At 46.9% G+C, this 19564-nt stretch overlaps 1 protein-coding gene across 4 annotated transcripts in view; it reads left to right on the top strand.

Annotated features, from left to right (window-relative positions):
- Positions 1-19564, top strand: part of KANSL3 (KAT8 regulatory NSL complex subunit 3) — a 170791-nt gene that overhangs the window by 33290 nt on the left and 117937 nt on the right. For all 4 annotated transcript variants that reach the window (XM_069766622.1, XM_069766621.1, XM_069766620.1 and 1 more), the window contains exons 8-10: positions 11576-11677; positions 12066-12137; positions 12445-12519. In XM_069766622.1, the coding sequence (XP_069622723.1) occupies positions 11576-11677; positions 12066-12137; positions 12445-12519 (249 nt within the window). The remainder of the gene's footprint in view (positions 1-11575; positions 11678-12065; positions 12138-12444; positions 12520-19564) is intronic.

The raw sequence follows: 19564 nt of genomic DNA, 5'->3' as shown, positions 1-19564 counted from the left end.
GGTCTTTCATTAGACCCTTATCTACCTCAATGTACGTCGTTCCTTTTCAGGTACCACGGAGGGATACAGGGTGAACAGTCACTCCTGTACCCCACAAAGAGACTATGAGTAAGGCGTGTAGTGCCACCCCGTATCCTCATACGTCTAGTTGGCAGGACCCCAGCCCTTAACACAGAAGCGTGTTCAGGTGATCCGGACCTGGTCCTGCCTCAGTCTCCCACCCACTCGCCCACCAGAGCCTGTCGGTCTGAGGAGACGAGGACGTCCCGCATCACATGATTTTGGACGTCTGATCCATGCTGGACGGGGAGGTACTTTTCTTTCTCCCCAGGTTCTGGCGAAGTCAGGAAGAAGATGAGGAGATAATAAGAAAGATCCTTTATTTCTTTCATACCTGCGGCAACCCTTAAGCCACCCGTTCTGTAACTTTACAGAGGTTTTTAACTTCGGGAGCTTTCCCTGCCTTTTCCGGTGGTAGTGGGGGCAGCGGGTATCCCACCGCTGCGTTTTGAGGCCTCCGCGTCCCCCCCCCATCCCCCATGCTCGGCAGTCACTTGCCGCAAATCTAGGTCCCGGCTTTTCTCGGGCCTAGTTACAGCGCTGGCTCCGCCCCCCCGTCCTTAACATCCGGGCGGGCTTTTTTCCCGCCCGACTCTCTGTACCCATTCTTGTGCAGGACGGCTAGCTCCGCCCACAACTCCCAGCCACCTCAATCGGCCTGGGATCGCCGCCATCTTTCTGGGGAGCATTCTCCTCCGGACCCGGTGGCTATTCCCGCCCCCCCTTCCGACTTCTGAGAGCGGGTCTTTTCCCACCAGCGTGCGTCTTCTCCGGCCGGGTTCCCCACCTTTATCTTCCTGCTGGTGCCCTGGACCTGTGCCCTGATGCCTGTCGCAGCTACAGCCTGGGAGCAGACTACAGGACACTATACCTGCTGTGAGTAGCGCTGCTTAGCAGTCTGGCACTCCTCTCTGCATCTCTCCTGTTCCCCTAACCTTCTGGCATTCTTTAGTAGGTCTGCTTACCATGCCTAATCCTAAAGGGGAGCGTTATTGTCCTCCTGCTCCCTCTTCCTCCTTTACTCCTGTCAGACACTTTGTGTGCTCTCTGGGAAATGTTAGGTTCTCTTCCCTCTGTCAGGGCTGCAGCATCTCCACTGTTCCCATCGCCCAGGAGTCCCTTCCTACCCCGGGTGAGCCCGAGACCCCTATCCCTGGGCGGTTTTCCTTTCTGTCGCAGTCTGTGGCGGACCTCACCAGGGTTCGCAGACCCTGGTGTCCGTGCTTGGCAGATTGTCCCTTCCAGCTCCCGCAGTTGCCAGTGGGTCACAGGATTCTCCGTCCGACCCCTTTTCAACACAGACTGCAAGAGATCCAGACAGGAGCACCATTCTAAGTCCTTTTTCCCGCTCCATCTCGCCCTCCATTTTTCAGAGGATGACTCAGACTTGGATTCAGTACAGGCCTCTAACAGGAGAGATATGGTACAGAGTCGTCTTGTTGCGGTCACCAGACCGTAGGCATCACGGATAACTCTACAGAACCCGTATATTAGGCGGTTTCGTTTAGACGGTCAAAACCAACTTCCAAGGTCTTTGCCCCACACAGTGAATATGTGGAGGTACTTGCCAGGGAAAGGGTGAACCCGACCAGACGCTTTCAGAGAGGGAAGGGTCTCGGCATCCTATATCCCTTCTCCCCTGAGCTCACCGCTAACTGGACTGCTTCCCTGGCAGTGGACCCGCCAGTCTCCAGACTGCCCATCCATATGGTCCTCCCGCTCTCTAATGCAGCATCTCTCAAAGATTCCAACAATAGATTTATATAATCGCTGGCAAGGTCAGCTTTTGAAGCTGCTGCTCCTGCATTGTACCTGGCCTCTACCTTGGTCTCAAGGGCCATAGCTAGAGGGGCCTAACAGCTTTGTAAGGACATCCTGGATCAGCTTATCTCTGACGCCACAATTGGGTCGAGTAAATTCCTCCCCCAGCAGAAAGTTAAGCCACCCTTTCGCCGCCCGCAACAGTCTCGTTTCCGGTTCTTTCGCAGCAATCCTGGTTGGTCCACTACAGCCAACTCGGGGATTGGGGTGCTCCCCTCATGGGGACAGAGGTCCCCAGGTTTCTTATAAGACAAACCAGTCGCTGAAGAGACGACCTAAGCAGTCCAGATCTAAGAGAACCAGGTCCCATAGATTCTCGCCTAAGTGACTCTTAGCATTATCCGGTCAACACCAGCAGAGTAGCCGGCCGTCTACTCCGGTTTAGTCATGCCTTGTTCTCTGTCGTTCACGACGAATGGGTCAGGGACCTGGTGTCCTCCAGATACAAAATAGAATTTTCTTCCTGCCCTCCAGCAAGGTTCTTCCCCTCTCGTCCTCCCAAAGCGAAGGCGCGGACACTGTCCTTTTACCGGACCATCGATTTGCTTTGTCAAGATGGGGTTATTCCGGTATCAGAAAAGGACAGGTTCAAGGTGTTCTATTAGAACACCTATTTGGAAAAACAGGAGGAGAGTTGAGTATAAAGGGTTAAAAGCGAATACTTTATTATAAACTTGTCAAGTGACATAAATACAATACAAGAAATATTAAAAGGAGGAAAAGGATGATGTGTACGATCAGCCCCCCATTAATACAAAAAGTCTGAGTGACAGAAAGCAAGCTCTCCATAAGGTGCACATATGTAATAGCCAAGTGGACTATATGAACGTATGTTATTTAGAGCAGCGCTTGCCAAAAGAGTCAACAGGGTAAATGGGGTAGATGGTAGATGGTACCAGGTTGTATCCAAGAGCGCCCCAACGCACGTTTCGCCTCTTAGTGGACAGCTTTTTCAAGGGGATAACTCTGTGAATGGGACATAAAAGGTCCTTGCCTAGACAGTCACCTGAGGCCGGTCACATGTTGTGAACCGACCAATCACATCGGCATCCGCAGCGCGTGCGCTCTGTAAACCGCAGGTCCTGCGGCGGCCGCCAGCGTCGAGCACAATCGCGCATGTGCGGGGACAGAGAGCCACCGCACACGTGCGAAGGGCCGTAGAGACGCCGCGGCAGGAGGAGGAGACAGCAGAAACAGCGCACACGCGCACAGCCGGGTAATTATGGAAGAAAACACATACATATACATTGTACTGCAATGGCCGCAATAGAAAAAGGGGTTATCCAATATCATCATATTCCATGGACCATTATAGGTCTCTAAGCGATATTCATGACATGTAATCTTCTTGCAGGTGCGGTGACTCAATATTACGTGTAACTTTGCCAATGCGCTCGATTTAATCCAAGGGGCATATATTGTGACTGGAAACATCTGTAGATATATATGGGCATGTTACGGTCCGTGCCATAAGATGTTACTAAAAATGTGAAAAGAATAAAGAGAGAATATATAATAAGAACACACGTATTTAAAAACAATAGGATCCAAACCAAGATCATGGGGGTGCATGATCGTATAGAAATGGGGACGATTTAATGAACCCCAGGACATGGTAAATTCGTCGCAAGAACGAGGCAAAACTTAATGCCTCATTTAACCCGTTTGGTACCATGGTGTTAAGGCGCACAATCCAGCTTGACTCTCGTTGAGCCAGAAGTTTTTTGTAATTCCCACCCCTGATGCCCAGGTGTAGGCTCTCGATCCCCCTGACCCGAAGGGACCCTGCGTCACAGTTGTGAAAGGTCTTAAAGTGACGCGGGATTGTCTTCAGTCCAGAGGGATCGACCACCACCCCGGCCGCGCAAATGTCCTGAACGTGCTCACGCACCCTAACTCTGAGTTCCCGGGAAGTGAGGCCAATGTAGATCCGAGGACAAGCGCATGTGGCATAATAGATGACATTGCTCGTACCACAAGTAATGTGCTGTCTAATTTGGAACTGTTTGAGGCCATCAGAGATTCCAAAAGTAGAGGTGCGTTGGACATTTGCGCAGGCCAGGCAGTGGCCACACTAAAAACACCCCAAAGTGGGGCCCCCGAGTGCCAAAGATGGTTTTTTATAGGTGGAATATAGTGACTTCTGACTAGCAAATTGCCAATATTAGGTGCTCTTCTAGCAGTCATAGCAGGAAAGTCACCTAAACTAGTCCCCAGGGCGGGCTCAGTCTTCAGGATAGACCAATGCTTCTTCAGAATACCCCTGATATTAAGCCATTCATGGTTATATGTACTAATAAACCTGGTGGTATCCTTTTTACCTCCTGTTTTGTGTTTTTTGGTTGCATACAACAAATCACCACGCCAAGTTTTCCTAGCTCTATCAAATCTACGCTTTATGCACCTGCAGCTGTATCCGCGTGCTTCAAATCAGGACTGTAAATCCGCAGCTTGATTATAAAATTTCTGATCGGATGAGCAGATCCGTCTTACTCTTAGGAACTGTCCGACCGGGACAGCTCTGATAGTGGCAGGGTTACTGAGGTTGACTTACGAAAGACATCAGTCTGGATACACCGAGCTGTGTCGAGTTCCAGTGTGATGTCCATAATGTCAATCCTAGTAGAACTATGCTGATAAGTCAATCTGATGTTGAATGGATTCGTGTTCAGTCTAAGCATAAAGTCCTCGAGCTGCTGTGAAGTCCCCGCCCACATGAAAAAAAATATCATCAATGTAACTAAGCCAGCAAAGCACATGGTCGGCGGCCTCGCGCCCCCATCGCCAAATAGGAATCTCTCCCCAGTGTCCCAGGAAGAGATTAGCATACAAGGGCGCACAGGCCGCACCCATGGCTGTGCCGCGCTTCTGTAAGTAAAAAACGTCCTTCCTGAGGGTCATCAGGAAGATCAAGGCAGAGGGGGTCCCAGTGATCCTGGCCATGTGGGGCGTGGTACGCAGAGTTGGTGACTGGTGACTACCAGATCGTCCGGACTTACTCTCCAAGGGCCCGATTTGCCACCAGAACTCGGGGTCCTGTGTTTAATGGCATGGCTGTTGAATCCTGGGTCCTAACCCAAGCTGGGTTCTGCAAAGAGATAGTTTCCACCATGATTAGTGATCGGATTTCTGTATCGGTGAGCATCTATCACTGCACCTGGAAAACTTTTTTTCACATGGTGTAGAGACCGCGGTCGTTCTCCTTGTCTTCTCCATCCCCACCATATTGGAGTTTCTTCAGTCCGGTCTGGACTCAGGTCTGGCGCTTAGTTCCCTCAAAGGTCAGGTTTCCGTTGCTGGACATTTCGCTAATCCACCTTTCATGGAAGGTCGCTTTCCTTGTCGCAGTGACATCAATCAGGCGGGTTTCAGAGATGGCCGCTCTGCCCTGTCGAGCTCCTTTTCTAATTTTCCACCAGGACAAGGTAGTTCTCAGGCCATCCCCCTCCTTCTTGCCCAAAGTGGTCTCCTCCTTTCACCTTAACGAGGACATTGTCCTGCCCCCATTTTGCCCCACACCAATACGTTGGGTTGAAAGGGCTTTTCACACTCTGGATCTGGTGAGAGGTCTCAGAAGGTACGTCTCATGGATGGCGCCTTTCTGTCAGACCAACGCTTTGTTTGTGCTTCCTGTGGGTCACGGCAAGGGACTGGCCGTTTCAAAGTCTGCAATAGCCAGGTAGATATGCTCAGTTGTTCAAGATTCTTACCGTGTCAGAGGCAATCCTATACCAGTAGGAATTAAGGTGCATTCTTGGGACATTCAGCACCAGGCGTCGGCGGAACAGGTTTGCAAGGCTACGACTTGGTCCAGTCTGCACACATTTTCAAAGCATTACAACATTCACACTCAGGCTTCAGTAGATGCGGGCCTGGGCAGATGGATCCTGCAGGCGGTGGTAGCACATCTCTAGACAGTTGGTATGTGGAGTTTGGTATGTAATGTCGGTTTTCCCAACCCAGGGACTGCTTTAGGACGTCCCATGGTCCTGTGTCCCCCAATGAGGTGAAGGAGAAACATGAATTTTTGTGAACTCAATGTAAATTCCTTTTCTCTGAGCCACTCATTGGGGGACACAGCACCCACCCTATTGGCCTAACGGCTGTGTTTGTTCTTCGGTTTGACATGTTGTACCAGTATTTGATGATTTTGCTCTCCTACTACTTTGTCACTGAACTGGATCGGCTGTAGCCAGTGGTAGGTGTATACTACAGAGGAGGAGGAGATCATTTTTATATATTCGCTTAGTGTCAGCCTCCTAGTGGCAGCAGCATATACCCATGGTCCTGTGTCCCCTAATGTGTGGCTCTGAGAAAAGGATTTTACGGTGAGTACACAAAAATCCATGTTTTTATGTTTGGTTGTTGTCACGCACTAAAAGATACTTATTATTATTGCATCTCCCATATTTTGAGAGCTATAATTTTTCCATATCTCTGCCAACAGTCATGTTAGGGCTTGTTTTTTTGCAGATGATTTGACTTTTTAATTGGTACTATTTTCAGTTACTTGGCTACGTAGCTTTTTTTTATCGCTTTTGTTCTCCAATTTTTGTGTGGCGGAATGAACAAAAACAATCAATTCAGGATTTTTTTTGGTGTGGTGTTTTTTTTTTTTTTTTAAAGTCATTCCGCATGTTGTAAAATTGATAATGCAGCTTTGTTCCTCTGGTCAGTACGATTACAGCGATACCATATTTTTTATCATTTGTTTTATGTTTTGGCACTTTTACACAATTAACACTATTTTATGGAAGCTTTTTTTTTTTTTTTTATTTTTTTTTTTTTGCATCGCTGTATTGTGAGAGCTATAACTTTTTTTTACTTTTCTACTGATGGAGCTGTATGGTGGCTTCTTTTCTGCAGGACAAGATAATGTTTTCAGTGATACAATTTTTATTTCCAATTGTCTTTTTGATCGCGTTTTATTCCACTTTTTGTTCGGCGGTATGATGAAAAAGCATTGTATTTTGCATCATTATTATTATTTTTTCAGTATTCACTGACTGGGTTGACCAGTGTGACCGTTTTCTAGGTCAGGGCATACCTGATGTGGCAATTTCCAAATATGTGTGCTTTTTTAATTTTGTTTGTTTTTTTTTACATAAAAATACTTATTTATGAGTACAATTTACATAATTTTTTTTTTTTTTTTTTTTACAAACTCCTTTTATTGGACTTTAACTTTCAGCAGTCTGATCTCTTGTATAAAGCATTGCAGTGCACTAGCATTGGCAGCCCCCCTTAGGGGCTTGCCTTATCCTAGTGACCCAGATGTCATCAAAACGACCTCTGGTCACCATGGCAATGATCTGGCCCTCGCGATGATGTCACGGGGGCACCAATCGGCGGAGAGCTCCCTCTCCCTCCCTTCTAAATGTTGTGATTTGATATTGGTTGCATCATTTAGGGGGTTAAGCTGCCGGGATCAGTGCTGGCACCTCTCCTGGCAGTGAGAGCCGGGTGTCAGCTATGATGTTCGCTGGACACCCAGTGGCAATCGCCGTGATGTATATGTCCTTGATTGGTCTGGAAGTCCTTCCCTTTTATGATGTATATATTCTGTAAATGTTGTGTATGGGTTAAAAATCCTTTCACAATTGAAACATTAACTCAAAAAGTGAGTTATCTCACATACACATTTATTTAGGGAAGGCTGTCCACCATTGACTGAACTCCTAACCCAGGAATTTAAAAAAATAAATTAATTTCAAGTTATCACAAATCTATTGATCAATAATCTGTTCAGCTTCTCATGATCTATTACAGATAAACTGGGAAACTGGGTTGTAGGTTCAACCTGGCATTACTTTATGAAATGAGTCCCTGAATGAAATCTGATCATAGGGTGGAAGCTCCAAAGACCTCAAGCATAGAGTTGAGCACTCCACTCATTCGGCAAGCTATAGTGCTTACCATATAAGCTGCAGAGGGAACCCGGGTTCCTGGATCGCTACGGCAGATCAGCTGATCGGTGCCCCAACTACATGTGTCGCAGCTGTGTCACTGTCACAGCACATGCATGGAAAGCCTGTGTGTTGGACTGTTCATGCATGTGCTGCGACAGTGACACATTCGCAACACATGCAGCTGCGGCGCTGATTAGCCAGCGCGCTCCATGTATCCGGGTTCCCTCTGCACCTTATTCAGCAAGCACTATAGCTTGCAAAATAAGCAGGGACCCGAAGAAATTCACTCTACTCGAGATCACCTGTTCTTTGTGCGGAAACACTGCAGCACATACTTAATTTCTCCTGCATTAAAGGGAACATTTGCCATTATGTAGTGCTAGTAAGGATAGCCATGCAATGTGCCATTTTGTTGGGTCATCACTCCTCTACTATAATTGCTCATGTGTTCTGGCTAATGGATGATTGTCCTAAACTGGTAACACACTATATTAATGGGGTAGTCCAATATCAGCAAGTTATCGCCAATCCTCAGCATAGGTGATAACTTTTAGATCGAGGGTGTTACGACTTAATACCCCCTGCGATTACTAGAGCAGAGTACTTTTCCTCCCCTTTTAAATGGAGTGGCTGTCAAGCATGCACACTTCCAATTCATCCAAAAAGGCCTCATTCTGGTATAATCGATGTGCATCTCAGTGGTCACACCCCAGATCTTAAAATTATCACTTTGGCTGTGGATTGATGATGACTTTTTGTTACTTGCATAATCCTGTGCGTATGAATTCTGTAGTAGAAAATAGGTTTTCATTAGGCTGGAGGACGGATACTCCCTTTAAGATACAGTGGGTATGGAAAGTATTCAGACCCCTTTAAATTTTTCACTCTTTGTTTCATTGCAGCCATTTGGTAAATACAAAAAAAGTTATTTTTTTTCTCATTAATGTACACTCTGCACTCCATCTTGACTGAAAAAAAAAAAAACAGAAATGTAAAACATTTTGCAAATTTAATATAAAAGAAAAACTGAAATATCACATGGTCATAGGTATTCAGACCCTTTGCTCAGACACTCATATTTGTCACATGCTGTCCATTTCATTGTGATCCTCCTTGAGATGGTTCTACTCCTTCATTGGAGTCAAGCTGTGTTTAATTAAACTGAAAGGACTTGATTTGGAAAGGCGCACACATACAAGACCTCACAGCTCACAGTGCATGTCAGACCAAATGAGGATCATGAGGTCAAAGGAACTGGCCAAGGAGCTCAGAGACAGAATTGTGGCAAGGCACAGATCTGGCCAAGGTTACAACAGAATTTCTGAGGTACTCAAGGTTCCTAAGAGCACAGTGGCCTCCATAATCCTTAAATGGAAGAAGCTTGGGACCACCAGAAGTCTTCCCAGACCTGGCCATCCAGCCAAACTGAGCAATTGCGGGAGAAGAGCCGTGGTGAGTGAGAGAGCTAAAGAAGGACCCCAAGATCACTGTGGCTGAGCTCCAGAGATGCAATAGGGAGATGGGAGACAGTTCCACAAAGTCAACTATCACTGCAGCCCTCCACCAGTCAGGCCGTTATGACAGAGTGGCCCGACGAAAGCCTCATCTCAGTGCAAGACATGAAAGCCTGGATACAGTTTGCTAAAAATACATGAAGGACTCCAAGACTATGAGAAATAAGATTCTCTGGTCTGATGTGATGAAGATAGACCTTTTTGGTGATAATTCTAAGCGATTTGTGTGGAGGAAACCAGGCACTGCTCATCACCTGCCCAATACAATCCCAACAGTGAAACATGGTGGTGGCAGCATCATGCTATGGGGGTGTTTTTCAGCTGCAGGGATAGGACGACTGATTGTCATTGCAGGAAGCATGAATGCGGCCAAGTACAGAGATATCCTGGATGAAAACCTCTTCGAGTGCTCTGGGACCTCAGACTTGGCCGAAGGTTCACCTTCCAACAAGACAATGACCCTAAGCACACAGCTAAAATAACAAAGGAGTGGCTTCAGAACAACTGTGTGACCTTTTTTGACTCGCCCAGCCAGAGCCCTAACCTAAACCCAATTGAGCATGTCTTGTGAGACCTGAAAATGGCTGTCCCAACGTTCACCATCCAACCTAATGGAACTGGAGATGATCTGCAACGAAGAATGGCAGACGATCCCCAAATCCAGGTGTGAAAAACTTGTTGCATCATTCCCAAGAAGACTCATGGCTGTGCTAGTTTAAAAGGATGGTTCTATTCAATACTGAGCAAAGGGTCTGAATACTTATGACCATGTGATATTTCAGTTTTTGTTTTTTAATAAATTTGCAAAAATTACTGCATTTCTGTTTTTTTTTTCAGTCAAGATGGGGTACAGAGTGTACATTGAGAAAATAAATGAACTTTTTTGAATTTACCAAATGGCTGCAATGAAACAGTGAAAAATTTCAAGGGGTCTGAATACTTTCCGTACCCAATGTATGCTGCATTATATTACTGATATAGTTACCCATTGGAAACCTAAGGCTAGGTTCACATTGCGTTGGGGCAATCCATTTAGCGCATAGGCGAACGGACTGCGCTAACGCAATTTCCCAAAAGGGATCGCGTTTGCCGCAAGCAGCGTTCGAGGTCCGTCACTCAAATGACGGCACATCGCTAGCACACGCCCATTGTGGGCGTGCACTAGCAAAGCGACGTTAACGGACTACGTTACACGGTGTAACGTAGTCCGTTTAACGGGTTCACACAACGCAGTGTGAACCTAGCCTAAGAGTCTGTAGCAATATAACAATGTCTTAGTCACAGGAGCCCTGTACGCTATCTCCAGCATCTACATCTACAGGAGCCCTGTATGCTAACCATTATCTTTGGACTTATTAAGGCCCCTTCACATTTAGCGACGCTGCAGCGATACCGACAACGATCCGAATCGCTGCAGCGTCGCTGTTTGGTCGCTGGAGAGCTGTCACACAGACCGCTCTCCAGCGACCAACGTTCCCGGTAACCAGGGTAAACATCAGGTAACTAAGCGCAGGGCCGCGCTTAGTAACCCGATGTTTACCCTGGTTACCATCCTAAAAGTAAAAAAAAACAAACACTACATACTTACCTACAGCTGTCTGTCCTCCAGCGCTGTGCTCTGCTCTCCTCCTGTACTGGCTGTGAGCACAGCGGCCGGAAAGCAGAGCGGTGACGTCACCGCTCTGCTTTCCGGCTGACCGACGCTCACAGACAGTACAGGAGGAGTGCAGAGCACAGCGCTGGAGGACAGACGGCTGTAGGTAAGTATGTAGTGTTTGTTTTTTTTTACTTTTAGGATGGTAACCAGGGTAAACATCAGGTTACTAAGCGCGGCCCTGCGCTTAGTTACCCGATGTTTACCCTGGTTACCAGTGAAGACATCGCTGGATCGGTGTCACACACGCCGATCCAGCGATGTCTCCAGGGAGTCCAGCGACGAAATAAAGTTCTGGACTTTATTCAGCGACCAACGATCTCCCAGCAGGGGCCTGATCGTTGGTCGCTGTCACATATAACGATTTCATTAACGATATCGTTGCTACGTCACAAAAAGCAACGATATCGTTAACAATATCGTTATGTGTGAAGGTACCATTACACCCATGCCTGTGGCTGGCATCTCCAGAGATTAGCAATTGTCACCTATTCTTTTGGTAGGTGATAATGTGTAATCTTGTACAATGGGTTGAATTGTTCACTTTTCTTGGAGTTTATTCACACCATTCGATAACAATAGTCAGTGATTACATGATTTCTTTCTACTACTTTTAGGTCATTCCTGTTGGTTCCCAACTGGTTAACAGTGGTACTGGGCTAACCTCATTGCAGTGCCTCGAAAACATGATTGCTGGATTACGAGGAAAAGTTATTGAGGTACATCATATCTCAGAACTGAATTGATGTCTTCTTTCCATCAAGTGTTTTTATGCCTTTGTGGACAGTTTGTCTTGGGATTTTTTTCTAAACTGATCTTTAAAATGGACATAAAGTTCATAGTTTCCATGTGGAAAGCTGGTACCTAAGCAAAAAGATCTACCGTATGTGATTTTGTGTCTGCTTTTTTTCTGGTACATTCATTAAACCATAATTGAGACAACTGAGTAGTACACTAGGAAAATTGTGAACGAACAAGAATCCGTCATTGTTTCTGAGGGAAGAAAAGGATAGTACAGCTAACGTGTCCTAAACGTAATTTTTTTGTTTGCTTTTTAACAACTATAGCAGCAGTTGCATATTTATCATTATTTTGGTCTCCATACAGATCCACAACCATTTTCCTCACAAGCCTGTGATTTTGATTGGGTGGAATACTGGAGCTTTAGTTGCCTGTCATGTGAGTATGACGTCTTTACACATTTAAGTCTGTGGACAACTAACTAAACGCTGATCTTTTTATTGTCCATTTGCTTCCTAAATGCAAAACTAAGTAACTTTCTAAATATTTAGAACATTTTTCTACCTTTCTGTTGTAGACTCTGTGTAACTTGTTGCATAGCCAGCTGTCCTGCTGTTTCTAAAATTTATGAGACCCCACACTACTCCTTTGCGATTTTGTTCATATTTTCTAATCCTCATTTATGAAGCAGTCTGCTCCGTACAAACCTTGGCATTACATTTATTTACTATTTTGCTTTGTTCAGGTTTCTCTCATGGAATATGTGACAGCCGTGGTCTGTTTAGGATTTCCTCTGCTCACTATTGATGGACCCAGAGGGGTAAGTCATGGGGAAAGTCAAACAGTATAACAAATATTACTCCATGAAAAACTTAGTTTGGTGTAATTTGCATACATGTGCAAAGAAGAGTCATATTCTCACCCCCTCATAATTTTTCTCAGGCCTAGTGTATTATAAGACAAAGGACCACTTCATCAAATGAAGATTGAGAAGTCCTTTAGTATACACAGCAAAATTATAGTACATTTATTCAGTCGCCATGACAGCACAACGAGAGAGGGGATCCGCCCTTCAGGGACAGGAAACCTCAGACATAAAAGGGCGGCACCTCACTCACCCGCCAGTTGGTTTCCTGTCCCTGACAGTGGAACCTCTTCAGACAGGCCCAGAGAAGAGGGTTGAAGATAGAAGCTATCCCACTCCTGACAGGCCGATGCAGGTAGCGGGGGTCCCCTACCTCGGCCTGATCAGGGGGATGGAAGCACCACACTGCAGGGGGACTGTCTGTGTAGGTGACAGCAGGAGGAAGCAGCCCTAAGCGGGGGGCTTGACTTCTGTGGTGCCGCTGTTCACCTGGTACGTGAGGCCCAATGGTGCGCATCTGCCGGAGCTCCTGGGGTCGGTCCGCCGCTGCTGCTGGGGTCTGCGGTGGCTAGGTGAGCGCGGCCGTCCTTGTTCGGCGCGTCTGCTCTCAGCGCCGCGGCCGCGTCCGGAAGGGGCGTGTCCTGATGACGCGGGTGCGGCGCGGGGCGATGACGCGGCCGCGCATGCGCGGTAGCGTCTTATCCTGGCTAATGGCGGCGCCCGGCGTCGCAGGGGGGGATTTTGGCCTCAGGGTGTCTGGCGCTCTACGGGCGCTAGCGGGGGCAGTACCAATTAGCGGTGCACCGAGGGATGTTCCTGCTGACCCCCCATCCGGGGGTGGTACCCAGGGGGATAGATTTAAACGCTGCACTGAGGCCTCAACATTGTTCCTGTCCACCATCTTGGAATGGAGTCTCTGGAAGGAACACCGCAGCTGGGCGGTGAGCAGCAGCAGTTACCTGAACAACCTTTGAGCAGCTCCCAGCGGCGTTCTAGTGGCAGTAGTCGCGCTGGTAGAGCCAAAGAAACTCAGAAATCAACTAAGTCCTCTGGCCGTAAGGAATCTCCGGCTAAGAAGGACCCCCCGATCACGGTACCATTCACTGCAGGGATGGGTAAGTGAGCTTCGTGAAAGTACATTTCTGATAGCTGTCCCTCCTTGTATTCCCTCTCTCCTTATTAGGGGAGGAAATCTGTGTCCAAATCCAAACATAGAGAGTGTGCCATCTGTACGGAACCTCTTCCGGATGGACGTAAAAAGAAATTGTGCAGCATCTGCATTCAACAATTAATGGAGGACGAGACCCCTGACCTTACGTCTACTCTTAGGGATCTGGTTAGACAGGAGGTCAGAGATTCCATAAGGTCTCAGAAGACAGTTTCAAAAAAGAGGAAGGAGATATTATCCCCAGCCTCGGATGTGGATTCAGACACGGGTGGTGTGAGTTCGGATTCTCATCCGTCGTCATCATCAGAGGACGTGGAATCTAGTCGAACCTGTCTATCACTGGACAGGGTTAACCGCTTAGTCAAAGCTGTCAATAGCACTATGGGCATTGAGGAGGCCCAGGCGGAATGTTCCATCCAGGATATAATGTTTAAAGGCATAGATCGCAAATCCAGAAGAGTATTTCCCGTAGTTGATAAAGTTAAGTCTCTGATTACGAGAGAATGGAAAAAACCCGAAAGGAAGGGGTCTCTCCCACCAGCGTTCAAAAGAAGATATCCCTTTGAGGAAGAAGCTTCTTCCTCCTGGGACAAGGTCCCGAAACTGGATGCGGCGGTGGCTAAAGCATGTAAAAAGACGTCTCTTCCGTTTGAGGATCTGGGGAGCCTAAAAGACCCGCTTGATAGGAAAGCTGAGGTATTCCTTAAAGGAGCTTGGGAAGCATCAGCGGGTTCCCTGAGACCAGCGATTGCGGCCACCTGCACTGCCCGGTCGTTGATGGTATGGCTGGGTAATCTAGAAGACCAGCTCAAGGATAAGGTTCCTAGGAGCGAGATCCTATCTTCCATGTCTATGATTCAGGATGCAGCAGCCTTCCTTGCGGATGCGTCAGCCGATTCTGTTAGGCTAGCGGCAAGGTCATCAGCACTGTCCAATGCGGCCCGTAGGGCTCTTTGGATAAAATGCTGGCCAGGAGACTTGCAGGCCAGATCAAAACTATGTGGCATCCCCTGTGAGGGGGTTCATTTGTTTGGCCCAGTGCTGGATGAGCTTCTAGAAAAAGCAGGTGACAGTAAGAAGCGATTCCCTCTCCTAACAAGACCCTTCTATAGACGGGACTATAATAGAGGAGGGCCATATCGCCGAAGATCGGACAGGGATTCAAATAGAGAATCGACCAGATACAACTCTTACAGGAGAAGAGGTAGAGGTTACATGTTTAACTCTTCTAGAGACTCTAAAAAGCATCAATGACTGGCGGCCCAGGTGGGCGGTAGGCTTTTGGCCTTCTACCCAGCCTGGGTAAAAATCACCAATAGTCCATGGATACTCAGTATCATTAAAGAGGGGCTAAAGTTCCAATTCCACCATACCCCCCTGGAAAAATTCAAATTAACTCCTATCCGTTCTTCTCCCGCAGAACAGTTGGCGTTGGAGTCAGAGGTTCGAGATCTCCAAAAAAAGGGGGTTCTCGTTAAAGTACCTACGGAGGAACAAGGTACGGGGTTTTACTCCCCTTTATTCCTGGTAAAGAAGCCAGATGGATCTTATCGTACCATCATCAATCTGAAGGGCCTGAATGTATTCCTGCTGGTCCCATCCTTTAAAATGGAATCTGTGAAGTCGGCAATAAAGCTTCTTTTTCACAATTGCTTCATGGTTGTCTTAGATCTGAAAGACGCCTATTATCATGTCCCGATACATGCAACTCATCAGCGCTTTCTCAGGGTGGCGATTTCTCTTGCCGGCACAGTGGAGCACTTTCAATATCGGGCACTCCCCTTTGGTGTTGCAGTCGCACCTCGGGTGTTCACTAAGATTATGGTGGAGGTTAATGGCACACCTTCATGAGCAAAATATACTAATAATTCCCTATCTGGATGATTTATTGATCGTTGGGCGCTCAGAGGTACACTGTAAAGAACAGTTGGGGAAAGTGATGGCGGCGTTACACAACTTAGGATGGATTATCAATCTCAAAAAGTCGCGTCTTCAGCCCTCAACATCACAGCAGTTCTTGGGTCTTACTGTGGATTCAGCTCAGCAGGAATGTCGCCTGCCAGACTCAAAAGTTGATACTATTCACCGGCTGGCCTCCAGAGCAATTAGTAATCCCGTAGTTTCCCTAAGAAGTGCTATGTCACTCTTAGGTTCACTTACTTCTTGTTTTCCGGCGGTGATGTGGGCACAGTTTCACTCCAGGGCTCTGCAATGGGATGTTCTGCATAATTTTCGGCGTCTGGGCGCTAACCTTGACAAAAATTTTTCCCTATCTGTAGAGGCCACGGGTTCACTAAGGTGGTGGACACACATCCCTAATCTGCGTAAAGGGGTACCTTGGACATATCAGATATCACGGGTAATAACAACGGATGCTAGCCCCACGGGGTGGGGAGCACACTGGGAGGGCAATTGCATTCAGGGTCTGTGGTCCCATTCTGAGCGAGACACGTCCTCCAATCTGAAGGAATTGATGGCGGTGGAACGCGCCTTAGATAGGTTCCTTATACCTCTGCAGGGTAGACATGTTAGGATACTCTCTGACAACCAGGTGACCGTTGCTTATGTGAACCACCAAGGAGGTACACGGTCTAGGTCATTAATGAACGTTACAAATCATATCTTTCAGATGGCCGAAAATCACCTGCTCTCCCTTACGGCCCTTCATATAAAGGGAAATCTAAATACCATGGCCGATTACTTAAGCCGCAACGAGCTCAAACAAGGGGACTGGTCTCTAAAACCGGCTGTCTTCAATCAGATCGTGCGGTTGTGGGGATGTCCAGAGATAGATCTGTTTGCCAGTCGAGGAAACAAGAAACTCCATCAATTCTGTTCCCTAGACCCAAGGGACAACCCGTACGCAGTCGACGCTCTTCTGATCCCCTGGAATTTCAATCTCGCCTACGCTTTCCCTCCTCTGAATCTCATTCCTATAGTTCTGAGGAAAATTCGGGAAGACGGAGCCCGAGTGGTTTTAATAGCCCCATTCTGGCCCAGAAGGTCTTGGTTCCCATGGTTGAGAAGCATGTCCATTTCCCAACCATGGATCCTCCCAGAAATACCGGACCTCCTTTCCCAGGGTCCAGTCTTCCATCCACGAGTAACCAACTTGCACCTGACAGCGTGGAACTTGAGAGGTCACTTCTGAAAGGAAAGGGATTCTCCCAGAATCTTGTAAATACTCTACTTAAAAGTAGGAAAGCCTCCACGACTAGCATTTATGTTAGGGTATGGAGGAAGTTCCTATCAAGTTCAGGAGCACAAATCGATCAAAAACCTGATATTGCTCAGATCCTAGAATTTTTACAGAAGGGCCTAGAGTTAGGCTTAGCCACCAGCACCCTTAGAGTTCAGGTTTCAGCTCTAGGGGCACTATATAATTCCAACATAGCCAGTAATCGCTGGATAACAAGGTTTTTCAAAGCGGTCACCAGATCCAGGCCGGTTGTTAAACAGAGAATAGTTCCATGGGACCTAAATCTTGTGCTCTCAGCTCTAACACAAGCTCCGTTCGAGCCGATTGACTCTGTCCCGATCAAGATCCTGTCGGTCAAAACAGCCCTCTTAGTTGCTCTTACATCGGCAAGAAGGGTTAGTGATCTTCAGGCATTATCCAGGCAACGTCCATATATGCAATTTTTGGAAGATAGAGTGGTGATGAGGCCTGACCCTCTTTATCTTCCAAAGGTTGCCTCAAAATTTCATAGATCCCAGGAGGTGATCCTACCTTCATTTTGTCCTAATCCCTCTAACAATAAGGAGCAGAGATTTCATTGTTTGGACGTACGTAGGTGCCTTCTTAAATACATTTCAGTAACAGACACCTGGAAAAAAGACCACGCATTATTTTTATCCTACCAGGGGGTTAGGAAGGGACTTAGAGTATCAAAAAATACCCTAGCCAGATGGATTAGGGAGGCGATATCTCTTGCTTATACCGCAGGTGGCGTGGAGATTCCAGAAGGTATAAAGGCTCACTCCACTCGTGCGGTAGCCACATCCTGGGCTGAGAGAGCAGAAGTATCGATTGAGGACATCTGTAAGGCGGCCACATGGTCTTCTCCATCCACCTTTCTTAGACACTATAGATTAGATCTAGGTGGCTCCTCCGACCTCACGTTTGGGAGAAGGGTGCTGGAAGCTATTATCCCTCCCTAGTCACCTTTTCACTTCTCTGAAAGTCTCTCGTTGTGCTGTCATGGCGACTGAATAAATACGTACGCTACTCACCTGGTAGCAGTGTTTTTTCAGGAGCCATGACAGCACCCTTATATTCCCTACCCTCTTTGCTTATGGGTTCAACACTTCCTTTAGAGAAATTCCTAAGTTTATTCACTGGGTGAATTGTACCATATATTAATATTGTTTATGTGCTACTAACCTAGAAGGTCCTTTCATACTCTGTAAACCAACTGGCGGGTGAGTGAGGTGCCGCCCTTTTATGTCTGAGGTTTCCTGTCCCTGAAGGGCGGATCCCCTCTCTCGTTGTGCTGTCATGGCTCCTGAAAAAACACTGCTACCAGGTGAGTAGCGTACGTATTTCTTTATATGTTACATGCAGATATTTATCCCCTTAGTGAGCGGGCCAATTTTTAAAATCTGCCCAGTGTCACTTTATGTGGTAATAACTATAAAATGCTTTAACATATCCCAGTGATTTGGAGACTCTTTTCGTGACACATTGTACTTTGATAATGGTAAATTTAGGTGTTATGTTTTGTGTTTATTTATAAAAAAAACACAGAAATTTGACAAAAATGTAAAAAAACTGCAATTTTCAAACTTTGAATGATTATCCCTTAATACAAATAGTCGTACCATAGCAGAATATTAATAAATAACATTTCCCTCATGTCTGCTTTAAATTGGCACCATTTGTAAAATGTTATTTTATTTTGTTATTATTTTAGGAGGTTTGAAAATGTAGCAGCATTTTTTCCTTTTCTATTCACAGCTTTCTTGCGTCTTGGCATGCTTTCCACAAGTCTTTCACACTGCTTTTGGGTGACCTTGGGTGACTCCTGGTACAAAAATTTAAAGGAAATGTCACCTACTTTTTCGTCTATAAGCTTCGGCCACCACCATCAGGGGTTCATCTACATCATATTGTAATGCTGTAGATAAGCCCCCGATGTAACCTGAGACAAGAAAAACAAGTTATATTATACTCACCTGGGGGGGGGGTCCGGTCTGATGGGCTTCTCGGTCCGGGTCCGGCGCCTCCCTTCTTTATGCGATGACGTCCTCTTCTTTGCTTCCAGTTGCGGCTCCTGTGCAGGCATACTTTATCTGCCCTGTTGAAGGAAGCACAAAGTACTGCAGTGCGCAGGCTCTGGGCTTCTCAAACCTTTCCCAGCGCCTGTGAACTGCAGTACTTTGCTCGGCCCTCACCAGGGCAGATAAAGTACGTCTGCGCAGGAGCCGCAACAGGAACCAAGGAAGAGGGCATCATTGCATGAAGGTGGGAGGCGCTGGACTGCGACGCCCATCGGACCAGACTGCACTGGACCGCCCCCAGATGAGTATAATCTATCTTGTTTTACCTATCTTTCAGGTTACATCGGGGCTTATCGACAGCATTACAGAATGCTGTCGATAAGCCCCTGATGGTGGTGGCTGAAGCTTATATATGAAAAGGTAGGTGACCGATTCCCTTTAAGCAGTTCTTCTTTGTTTTATGGCTTGTGACTATCCATCTTCCTCTTGATTACATTCCAGAGGTTTTCAATGTGGTTCAGGTCAGGAGATTGGGCTGGCCATTACAAGGATTTGATGTGGTGGTTCTTCATCTACACATTCATTGACCTAGCTGTGTGGCATGGCGCATTG

Source organism: Ranitomeya imitator, chromosome 4, assembly GCF_032444005.1.
Source record: "Ranitomeya imitator isolate aRanImi1 chromosome 4, aRanImi1.pri, whole genome shotgun sequence".
Taxonomy (NCBI): Eukaryota; Metazoa; Chordata; class Amphibia; order Anura; family Dendrobatidae; genus Ranitomeya; species Ranitomeya imitator.
This window is presented reverse-complemented; position numbering and strand designations above follow the sequence as displayed.